The sequence below is a fragment of the Haliotis rubra genome, unplaced genomic scaffold, assembly GCF_003918875.1.
Source record: "Haliotis rubra isolate DU_JTF1 unplaced genomic scaffold, ASM391887v1 Scf279, whole genome shotgun sequence".
Lineage (NCBI taxonomy): Eukaryota > Metazoa > Mollusca > Gastropoda > Lepetellida > Haliotidae > Haliotis > Haliotis rubra.
The window spans coordinates 9,338-22,185 of NW_025766880.1; the positions used below are offsets into that span (position 1 = coordinate 9,338).

Consider the following 12,848-nt stretch of genomic DNA (forward strand, 5'->3'; position numbering starts at 1 on the left):
AAGTGATCGTAGCACTACGACTGTCGTAAGTGTATGTTAAAGTATGGGGGTTACGATCACCTTAATGCTACGATAGCTTTGTGAAATGGGGCCCAGGACTTTGGGGCAATGGGTCACCACACAATGGAAGAACTGTGTTGTTCAAATGATATTGTTAAGCTTTGTTAACTAAAACACCATCAACTCAGTATTTGGTAGAAGACAGTTTTACTCTATGGTAGCAATGTTTAGAATTTGGATTAGAACTGTTGACTTGACAGATTATACATCATCAAACCCTGTAAGGAGTATTGCTTATAGATAGATACTGGACAAGGCTATATTATTTATAGGCTGCCATGACATAGCTGGATATTTAGGAATGTCATGAACCTGCACTTACTCAAAATACTGATAACCTTTTATGTGTTTGTAGTTCTGAGTTTCTCCAGCAGCTGGCTTGTGCAATATGTACCAGCTTGTTTCAGAGCCCCGAACCTTGACACAAAATTACTTTGATTAAATCAAAAACACAAATGTGACTGGGTCATCAGCAAGCATCTGACAGGAATTCTACTTAGAGCACTGAAATGCTAACTGAACCAAACATTTTGATAATGGAAGCATGATAAGGCGGGAGAATGTTAGCTGGCCAGACCGACTCGCCGCTACTCACATCCAAGTAGACTGGTGGAGATAACGAAAGTGGAATATTATTGAAAAACCAATTGTGCTCAACTGTAATTATCAGGGCTGTGATACCGGAGAAAAGAGACTAGGATTGTACAGATTCCAGTGCAGTCAGGATGATGTCTGGCTTAATGGTGCTCACTTCCTGTCCATGTCCCAACAACGTTATCAGACCACAACTGAGGATTTGTTGGGAGAAGTATCCCATATTTATGGTCTAAATAGCTGAAACAATCTATCTCAGTGTCAAATAAAAAGTTACATGTTATGAACCCCTAATGTACATTCATGAGAATTGTATTGTTTTAAGAAGTCTGTCTGTCCAGGTCCCCTGTATGCCAGTCTGAAGAGTGAGTGAGTGAGTGTGGTTCTACACTGCTCTTAGCAAGTTTTCGTGAAAATTCATGGCCTTTTTTTTGTTAAACCCTATTAGATGCATACAATCAGTGTATGAAATAAGCCAAAAATCCAGCCAGACATCAGGGCTGGTAACATTTTGAAAATGGATTTAACCAGACCAAATATGGTGAATTTATTCAGATGTATGGAACATCAACAAAATTTACCAGACCATCAGGCTGGCTAGCTGTAAATTTAGACCGTCCGTGAGAAATCTAGACCGTCTCAGGCGGTCGGACGGGCCTTATTTCATACTCTGATACAATTCTATGCTGTAGTATGCCTCTGTTGCCTGACAATGGTGCAAGGATCTATACTGAAACGTCATATAATAGAAAAAGAAATTGTCATCAATAAAGTATCTTGCCTTTAATGAAAATAAAGCCCATGGCACCAAATCACACTTTGACATATGTGGGTAATGAAATCAGGGTACTTGTGTAGTAATCAGACACTCCAAACACTAGGTTATCCCAACGCCCGACTAGTCTGAACAGATGTCCATGATGAGTGTTCCACAAAGCGATCACAGTGCCAAGGTGATTGTAATTCCCATTCTTTACCCTAAACTTACAACCGTGGTAGCGTTAAGATGGCTTTGTGGAATGGGTCCCTTGTGGGTCATCGTATGACCTTGATGATTGTAGATTACCACTGTTATACATGACTTTTGTATCAGTGAACTCCACATTTTTCTCTGCATCACATCCCAACAACAAAGGTTTAAGTACAGTAACATGCTGAACAGGTGAAACAGTCACCAGACTGTGGGTCCACTCAAAGTCAAATTGATGTTGGTCTGTTGATGTTTCAGACTGCTGCTGACAGAGGACCAGATAGACATTTATATTGTGTTTCTAGGCAGACTGACCCTTGACCCTTGAGTTGATGTTGGTCTGTTGATGTTTCAGACTGCTATCACAGAGGACCAGATAGACATTTATGTTGTGTTTCTAGGCAGACTGACCCTTGACCCTTGAGTTGATGTTGGTCTGTTGATGTTTCAGACTGCTGCTGACAGAGGACCAGATAGACATTTATATTGTACATCTAGGCGGATTGACCCTTGACCTGTTTGTTGGCTTCCTTCTGTTCTTCGACAAGACACGATGCCTGGGGATGTTCTTCTGTTCCAGCTTCCATCTCATGAACTCCCAGATGTTCCATATTGGTAAGACTTGCTGTTCATCTTTAAATATTCTTTTTCTTCATATGTTACGATTACAGAATGTAATGTCTTAAGTTTCAGGTTTTGTAAATATTCAGTAAAAAATAAGACTGTAGATGAACTGACAAGAGAGCTCTTTAACATAAATACATCATAAAGCAGCTGTTTGTAATTGTAAAATATGAGTAAATATGCATTAATACAGTTCAAAATGCATTCTTGTTGCTGAGTAATTTGATTTGTATCCATGACAATCCTAAAGCACCCACATCAAGGTCATCAAGTGTTTGCAGTTTGATCTCAGATTTTCTCTCTGTCATATCTCAGTTACTATGAGGGGCGCTGGGGTAGGATGGAGGTTAGAGCTATCATCACACTGTTTGCTTCATGTATGCAATCTATGAAGCCAATTTCTGTAGTCCCCCACTGTGATATTGCCATGATATTGCTAAAAGCTTTGTAATATTCAACTCTCCTAGTTTCTGATTGGCTACATTTTGCTGAGTGTACATTGTTTCCCATTGCCAACCCAAATACTGGTTCATGTGAACTCAGTCAGAGTGAGTGAGTGAGTTTAGTTTTATGCCGCACTCAGCAATATTCCAGCTACATGACGGCGGTCTGTAAAAAATCGAGTCTGAACCAGACAATCCAGTGATCAACAGCATGAGCATCAACATGTGTCAACCAAGTCAGCGAGCCTGACCACCTGATCCCATAAGTCGCCTCTTACGACAAGCATGGGTTACTGAAGATCAATTCTAACCCGGACCTTCACGGGTCGAACTCAATCAGAAACGAGATTTCCAAACATCAAGTGCACCAGGTTTCTGTGGAGACTAACCCCGTTCCTGTTGTGTTAAGGTATGTTCTCATGGATGATGCTTGCCACACAACAAGTCTTCTGTTACGCTGACTGGCCGCGACGGATGTTCAGAAAGGTGCCTCCATCATTAAGAGTACTCTCCCCTGATGACGAAGACATTCAAACCAGCAGCCATTGTCTATACAACAAGGAGGATGTCAAACCGGAAAAGGTCAGTATGATCCACTAATAAAATTGGAACTGAGAGAAACATTCGTGACTTAAAGCCTTCCATGGCTCCAGTATAGTGCGCGAGGAATGAATATTTAACATCATATCATCACCATTGAGTTGCCCTGTGGAACACGACAGCATGAAGGTTTTACTGCCGACGGTTGTTTTATGAATGAATGCTACTCAAACATTATTGACATTAATGATTCATATTCTATTGACTCTATCCAAACAGACAATGGGGCTTGTCTGAGCACATGGACTGAAAAGGCCACACGAAAATGTGTTGTTACAGTTCAACAAAAAGTATTCATTTAACATACACTCTTGGTTTGGGGTGGGGGTGATGGGATAGCCCAGTAGTTAGAGTGTTTGATCATCACACCGAAGATTCAGGTTCAATTTCCCACATGGGTACAATGTGTGAAGCCCATTTCTGGTGTCCCCTGCTGTGATATTGCTGGAATATTGCTAAAAGTGGTGTAAACTTAAACTCACACACTCACTATGAATCACAAAGTCTTTATTATATATGATGTGACGTTTCCATATAGATCCTTATACTGTTGTCAAGCAAGTTTTGGTCCAGATAAATTCAAGGTCAAGGTCTGTGTTCTGATTGTTGTCAAACACAGTTTTAGCCATGTATGAGACATATTTACCTCAAAACCTCTAAAACATATTCGGATAAATTCTACCACATCCACTGATTGCTTTATGGCTATCAAAGGTCAAGGTAGCAGAATGGTGATTGGGCAGATTCAATGGCTGTTGAGTATGAATAGTACTTGAAAAATATAGTGCTAAGAGAGAACATCTCTAACCATAACGTAGTTTGTTTGTTTTTTTGTTTTTTGTTGTTTTTTCGATTTTGAAATGTTTATTTTTGTTTTTGGGGGGTCTTTTTATTCCAGCAAATCAGGTTACAAGCAGGGGTGAAATCATTGACAATGGAAACAATTGAGTAGCGAATGAGCAACAGTTCCGATTTCAAACAATCAATCAGCCATAACCTAGTTGATGCTGAGCAGTTGTACCATGATATTTTGAGGATTCAGGGTTGGAATAGGTGCCAGCAACCTGTGCATGTCTTAAGATGTGTTTGGTCTAGCTCAGTGACTCTGCTCTTGAAACCAATCACTGGAATATTTACTGTCTGCTGCCGTATAGGTGCAATATTGCTGGTGTAGCAGTAAACAGTACACAAAGTAAATGGGGTTGGTGCTCATACTGTTGACCTTAAAACATCACTTATTCGATTACATCTAAATTTGTCTAAAGCAGTGACAATTCTACATTATCATTGTTAGAGGTTCTTCATTTATGTTGCTGTACAGGAGTCTGGAGTGGGTTCAAGAAAGTCGCCCTCAAGTGTGTTTGTGCTAGGAGCTGCCTCTCCAACCAAACCATCTCTGTACCACAAGACATCCAGCATCTTCACTCTGTGCATCATTTTAAGCCAGCTCTTCCTGCCTTACTCCCACAGTCTCACCAAGGTAGGTGGTCTACTACTCCCACAGTCTCACCAAGGTAGGTGGTCTACTACTCCCACAGTCCGACCAAGGTAGATGGTCCACTACTCGAATAGTCTCACCAAAGTAGATTGGCCACTACTCCCACAGTCTCACCAAGATAGGTGGTCCACTGCTCCCACAGTCTCACCAAGATAGGTGGTCCACTACGCCCACAGTCTCACCAAGATAGCTGGTCCACTGCTCCCACAGTCTCACCAAGATAGGTGGTCCAATACGCCCACAGTCTCACCAAGATAGGTGGTCCACTATGCCCACAGTCTCACCAAGATAGGTGGTCCACTGCTCCCACAGTCTCACCAAGATAGCTAGTCCACTACTCACACATTCTCACCAAGGTAGGTATTCCACTACTCCCAGTCTCACAAAGGTAGGCGGTCCAATACTCCCACAGTCTCACCAAGGTAGATGGTCCACTATTCCCAGAATCTTACCAAGGTAGGTGGTCCATTACTCTTACAGTCTCACCATTGCAGGTGATACACTACTCCCACAGTCTCACCAAGGTAGATGGTCCACTATTCCCAGAATCTTACCAAGGTAGGTTATACACTACTCCCACAGTCTCACCATTGCAGGTGATCCACTACTCCCACAGTCTCACCAATGTAGGTGGTCCACTGCCTCCACAGTCTTACCAAGGTAGGTTGTCCACTACTGTGCTTCTCCAATCTAGATGAACCATTCCTCATGGTGTCACCAAGGAAGTTGGTTCACTGTAGTTTCACCAAGGTAGCAAGTCCACTAAGGTAAGGTACCCATAACTCTGCCTCACCAAGGTACTCAGAGATTCACCAGGATAGGTGGTTCACTACTCTGTCTCACCTAGATAGGTAGTTCACTATTTTGTCTCACCAAGGGAGGAACCTACCATGAGTCTCACCAAGGCAGCTGATCAGCTGCTGTCTCACAGTCACTATCTGTATGTCTGCTGAATTTAAGCAATCACAGTCTTTAAATTAACAGATTGTAAAGCCTTTTATTCTTGTATTTTATTATGTGTAACAGGACATCTTTACACAAGATTCCCTTTTGAATTTCTCGAATGTAGATACTGCTGTATGATATGATAAGAGCTATGTTAGTTGTTGACTATGGTTGTCTATCACAGGGCTACAACAACTGGACGAACGGGCCTGTACGGCTACTCCTGGGACATGATGATCCACTCATGGTCCGTGCAGCACGTCCGCATCACCTACGTCAATCGGGACACTGGGGAACAGGGCTATCTCAACCCTAATGTGAGTGTACAGCAGTGTGTGATGAGGAAATAGAGCTGCCACATACATCACAGTAATTTGTGTGTCATTTTATCTTCTTATCCATTTAGAAGTACTTGATTACGGGTTGTGTGATATTTCTTGTTCTTTGTCCAGGCATTTTCTGGTTCTCGTCGCTGGAGTTCCCATGCGGACATGTTAAAGCAGTACTCCCAGTGTATTGCCAGTCACCTGCAACGCTACAACATCACCAACATCGCCCTGCACTTCGACATCTGGAAGTCCATCAATGACCGATTTCAACAGAGGTTAGATACATTTCCTACACCTTTAGTCATTAAGTAGCTGTCTGTTGGTGAGGTGAGGTGAGGCAGGCTTTAGTGTCACCAGAAGATTATAGCACTACATCACGATGTCCTGTCTGCTTGTACTAGTCTAATGTCGATGTTATGGTGCTGGCACTATGAATCATGTACCCAAGTTTAACATAGATACTCCTGTCAGATACAGTTTGAGACAATGAGCCCTTGTTTTATCTCTTTAATGCCCATTGGCTGGGTAACAAGAAGTAATCTCACTTGTTCAGGTGTGGCAGATCTGATTTGACCTCATTACCTTCTGTACTTATTTACAACTCTTGGAAGTTCTAATTAAGCTGGAAACAGTGAATTTGACACTTCAGTTTGACACATCCAGCTGAAATAGTGACTGATTTAACCTTTAGCATGCTGAATTTCAGCATAAGGCGTGGTAATGAGGGGTGGGGGTGGGGTGGGTTGTGATTTCAAACAGTTGGTGAGTCATTAAATAAGGGACAACTGAACCAGTATGTCATTACGCTGCCTTCCTGTCAAATGGGTTTGACAGCAGCATTGAGAAGATTAAGAAGAGTTTGCCAAGATTGGATTGTGAGCTTAAAACAAATAGGAATTCCACACATCGCAGTTCAAGACAATGCAGTTGAACTGCCTGTCATCTGAAGCATGATAGTATCAATACAGTATGTAGGCTGTCAGTAATAAGTGATGGTGTTTGTTGTCAGAATGTTTGATCCTCGGGAGGACATACTGGCAGCAAACTGGAACCCCTTCCAGGCCACGGCATGGACGATGCCTCTGTTGATAGACCTGTCTGACTGGCGGGGAAAGCTGGCGGAGATACAGTCATCACTACACAACTCCACCAACCACACCGACGTTGTCTTTGTAGCAGACTTCCCAGGTACACAGCGTCAACTGTAGGGTTCATGTTTATCAAGACATTGCATACATCAAATCATTAAGATGCAGACTGTTGTCGTGGAATGTCCGCTTGTGAAGAAATTCTAAAATGATGCTATGTTTACCACTTTGGTGTAACTATGAGCATGGGTATAATGCTGTGACTCCAAGAAACATAATGATGTCTGACTGATCTGGATCAAACCCATGATCATTGGTTTCTGGCATGCCTCAGGGTCAAATTGTAACTGATGTATGTGTGGGTGCAGGTCTGTTCCTGGAGAACTATGTACAGGAAGATCTGGGGAACACGTCCATCACAGTGCTGAAGGGCAGGGTGGTTGTGGAGTTGGTGGAGGACCGAGTCAACTATACGCTGATGGAGGGAGAGACCATGCAGGTGAGTACAGGGTTCCACCAAGCAGGGCTTACCCTTGATTATCTTTGTGTCTCCACTAATACAGTTAGTCATAAAAACAAAGCTGTAGATTATATCCCTTCACTATTGCATTGTTCATTCACAGTGCATTTTATTATCAACAAATTATAACTTAACTATTTATAATGTATCATGTTTTTTAATGTGTTTTTATTTTTTTTATTTACCTAATTATTATTATTATTATTATTTTATTTATTTATTTTTTATTTTTTTATTTTTTTTTTATTTTATTTTATTATTTTTTTTATTTATTATTATTATTATTATTATTTTTTGGGGGGGGAGGAGGGAGCATAATTCTGGATGGCGTGTGGCATAGCTTGTAAAGACCATGGTACAAGGATGTATTTTATTTACCTGTGCAATTAGTTCGGAATTCTACATACAAGTGACACTTCCAGAATGCTGGAATGGGTGAGACTGTGGGAGTAGTGTTAAGCTGTGGGGGCGGTGGGGTAGCCTAATGGTAAAAGCGTTGGCGCGTCAAGCCGAAGACCCGGGTTCGAATCCCCACATGGGTACAATGTGTGAAGCTCATTTCTGGTGTCCCTCTCCGTGATGTTGCTGGAATATTGCTAAAAGCGGCGTAAAACCAAACTCAGTCAGTCAGTCAGTGTTAAGCTGTGTGGAAGTCTAGCACAACAGTTGCCCAAATTGAGAGGATCTGCTGTCAGCACCTGTAGTTCTCATGGTGGTTGTTAAACCACTGCATCCATCTTTCAGAAAAACCTGTGATGGCAACATCATCATACACACGGGGACTATAGTATGTTCAGTCAATTTACTGGCATAGAAGTACAACATGCACCAGCTTTGATTGCCTGGTTAGACTGGTGTAATAAGTGATTGACTTCTTTGATTGGCATTCTAGAAGTTGAGCAGATTTTTATGGATATACAACTTCTTTATTCCATATAGGTGATGCTTCAACATAGATTCTATTGGCATTGACAACGACATTAGAATCCTTGTTGAAACATCACCAATACAGAGTAAAGAAGTTGCATATCCATAAAAATTGTCCTCATTCTTAATTAGAGATTTGTGAATGTGTAGATTCAGCTTTTGTTAACTATGTGATGTTTAGTGGTGTTCCGATGATTGAAAAAAATATATAAAATCGATCGAAAGAAGGATTAAAAATGATTATCGATTGTAAAAAAAATATTTTTGATTAATCGGAATTTTGTTGTTTTTGTATAACACCCTTGCATTTAGTATACTAACCATTTAATTTGATGAATATTCACGAACAAACATGCGCTCAACAGCGTAAAGCTATGCGCATTGTAAAATTTAAACCTCTTTTATTATTTAATTACAATTCCAGTGTCTTACTTGCATGCGTGCATTTCATTGCATGACAGTATTAGTTATAGAAAAAAACATTAATTATAAAAAAACTGGGGAAAAACCCTTAAAAGTGGTGATTACATTAAAAATGTATACATTTCAATTATAATCTATAATCGTTCACCACAAGTCCTCCGATAATCAATAGAGGATTTGGTTTCCGATTCCCAACACTAGTGATGTTGCAGGTTCCTCCGGGGGAGTTCCACAATGTGTACACAGTCTCAACAACGTCCTCCTGCTACATGTACATCTACGTCAACACCACAGAAGTGGAGTTCCTGGAGAACCTCACCAAGTATGAGAACGCAATCACCAGCACGGAACACAATGATTCAGGTAGGTGGCCAGCTTAAGACTGTCAGTCCCCTGGCTGTATATTTGCAACCTATTCATGTCCCCTGGCACTGTACTTGCAACTTCACAATGTCACCTGACTGTTTGTGCTTGCAGACAGCCAGGCCAACATAACACTGACCAGGTTCCAGCAAGACCCCATGCTGGACCAGTACAAGGAGGCTCTTGCAGCCAAGAAAGCAGAGGAATCAAGGAAAAAGAAGACTTCCATAGAAAGAATAAAACAGTTCCTGGTTAAAAAATATAATCTTTTTATGAGGAGGTAAGACATGATTTTATCAGTTTTCAAGAAGCATTAGAACAAGTATATTCATATTACAAATGAGTGAGTGAGTGAATTTGATTTTTAGAGGATGGCAATATTTTGCCATATTGTGACGAGAACATATTTGATCTTTGAATGGAATATATATATTATAAAAACCTGTACTGACAAGGACAGTAAAACAACTAGAATATCACAATTAGAATTAAAACTAGCATGGACAGTTTAAAACTAATAGCACTGTTTGACAGTACAATATTTTGAACTAGAGATCGCCAACAACAGAAGGTAGATCACCATACTAGGGATCATGGGGACTTACAGTACCTTTGCTAATGCATGGACCCTAGCTTTTCAACATGCCTCAATAGGAAAACACTGAAAGTTAAAAGAACAAAATACTACATTAAAATGTGGTAAATTTACATCTTACTTTGAAAGGACAAACGCAGTTACAGGAGGACAATGATTTTACAATACTTTGACGCCATTTGAGGGCACACAGCCACTAACAATCTGGCTACTCAAAACTACCAATTAAAATACATATCTATTTACAAACCATTCATCAAAAATTTATCTAGCACTTCTATTTCTTTTAAAAAGTCAATGATTAAATGATAATTAACACTCAAAAGATCCTCACTGTGACTATTACAAATGAACATAATGTCTTTTCCACTCTTTTCCAGTTTTCGATTCACTTGGGGAGCAGTGAAAAGCATTGTTACGAACAAATCCTTTGATGAATTTCTTAATGAAACATACGTTTGGGAGACAGAAAATTTAATCAATGCCTCCGAGCTGGATCTGTCACCATGACAACAAGGGCCCAAGTTTCCATGAGCTGATTGTGATAACATGTGAGAATGTGTGGACAGATGTCGTGTAGCTTTAGTCTGTGAACTCATAACAGCTGGTTTCATTAAGGCTGTCTTCAGAGGAGGGTTGCCTCTGAAATAAGACTACGGTGCCTGATATTAGGGATGTCTGTTCATAACAAATATAAAGAAATGATGGAACAGGAAACCGTTACAAACACTCTTGCTTCAGTTATCACAAGTTTAAAAGGAGCTGTTGAAGGGTTCTATAAATTCATTGATAGTTTTGAGAAAGGAAAATGCATAGTGCAAAAAGGGAAGGCACTGACTCCCTGGCACCGTCGCATAAGTTGAAACACTGTCGTGACAAGCATTTGTTAACATAATGTGGTGTAATATTACCTCTTGCTTGAGTCAACAACATAATGAGTGATTTGTACCTGTCTTCAAAACAAGATGAAAAATTAACTGCTTTGACTCAATAAGTTGTGGAGCCTTCGGATGATATGTCTCTTCTCCAAGTGTCTCTTCAAGATGTGCAAGAATCATAATTCCAAAATGGCTGCTTAGTGACATGGAAGAGTGAAATGCTCAAGCAGGGACATCATTAACTTGTGAAGAATCTTTCAGTTTCATCAGCCAATCAACGGTCATAAGAGAATCTTCCACTGTTTCATCAGCCAATCAATGGCCATCGGAGAATCTTCCACTGTTTAAAATCAGCCAATCAACAGTCATACGAGAATCTTACACTGTTTATTCGGCCAATCAATGGTCATAAAACAATCTTCCACTGTTTATTCAGCCGTTCAAATTTATAATCACATTTAGCTGGCTGTAGAGCATTCAATCAAATGTATAAATTGACTGTAGATATATAGTCCCAGGAAGTAGAATGTCATTTTCATAAGAAACACCATAGTGAAAGGTGTATTTAGGAAACCTTCATTAATCACTCAGTTAAGCAAAGTGATGGAATTTTCATTTTTAACATGAACACCATTTGTCTACCATCTCCTTACTGGCAAACAAAGATAAGTTGAGCACCGACCTGACAATTGACCCGTATTAGCATGCATGAGTGCCGCCCACTGGCACTTGCCATTGTTACCGAAGGGGCCTCAGGTTGTCCCCGATGAAGTGTAGTGCCACTTGCTACACCGACGTGAGTCTTATGAGCAAGGCGCAGAATCAATTTCATCACCATGCCATGCACGTGCACTAGCCTACATCTGCTCTACCTTTCACAAACCACATGGGTTTGCTCATTGCCGTGCACCGCCTACTTCTCGTGAACGTGTTCTCTGCGCCGGTCCAACTTATCCTTGTTTGCCAGTAAGATATTGCAGCATGTTTTTCTTTCCATGTCGCAAAGAGGGTGTATATTGATTTAACAACCAATGTTAAGACTTGAGGTTATTGTTAGAGGACATTGTAATATATTTTCTACAGTTGTTTATAAATGAGTAAACAAAATTCCATTCACTACAGTTTGTTTTGTCTACCAGTCATTCCAAGGGAGCTGTTTTACTGCTCCTGTAATATCTGGCCAGGTAAAACGTTATTTGTCAATCCAGATACTTTATTTTAGACGTTAGTTCCGTTTGTATTGAAAAATTCATAAATGTTACACTTCTGTTCCAATTTCCTACATTTATGTTTAATCTTTGAGTGTGTTATTTTGTTGTGCAAGTCATTATCCCATATGTATATCTTACGCTTCAGGCCATATGGTTTTGTAGTGGGAAGGGAGTTACAAATTTTAAGTTGAAAATAAATGAAAATGCACAAAATGCAATGTACCAAATGTGCAATATTACTATAAACTGTTTGACAAATATTTGTTTTAATAGTCCTATAAAGATTTCATGAAGTATTTTTATTGTCAAAGAGTTTCTGTATGCAGTTCAAAACCCCTTGTCTTGTATTTTCTTTCTGAATTGTCAATTTTGTGTTCGTTGGATCTATGAACCAAGCAAAAATGAAGTTTGGCCTTTCACAATTGAACAAAAGTACATACCAAATCACAAATTGCCCAAAGTCTATAATACAGACTGTTTTGTCTTTTACTCGGTTTTGCTCAATTTAATACTCACTCAGCATTGATAATTGTTAAATACAATGTTAAATCATTCATTCCATTAAGCACGAAATATTGCAGTAATTTGCTCATTTTATTAGACAAATGTATACATAGAAACTATTAAATGTTGCGTTTTAACACTATTGTGACGTGTGTGAGTTGACTGGATCAGTATCAGAGGAAGGGCCTTAGATGTATCATGATGTACCATAAGCATACCACAGAGGCATGTATAGTAGAGGTCTCCCTCAACACTTCTTGGGGAGTACTGAGTAAC

At 40.0% G+C, this 12,848-nt stretch overlaps 1 protein-coding gene across 1 annotated transcript; it reads left to right on the forward strand.

Moving 5' to 3' along the window:
• Nucleotides 1-2,075: 2,075 nt before the first annotated feature.
• On the forward strand, nt 2,076-10,782 carry LOC124281086 (vitamin K-dependent gamma-carboxylase-like; the record flags this gene model as incomplete). Its single annotated transcript, XM_046717102.1, is given in 11 exon segments — nt 2,076-2,239; nt 3,101-3,273; nt 4,613-4,771; nt 5,919-5,939; nt 5,941-6,051; nt 6,187-6,338; nt 7,073-7,251; nt 7,520-7,650; nt 9,234-9,384; nt 9,499-9,664; nt 10,360-10,782. Coding segments are annotated over 11 exon segments (1,537 nt in total), but the record flags the coding sequence as incomplete, so codon positions are not given.
• Nucleotides 10,783-12,848: the final 2,066 nt, after the last annotated feature.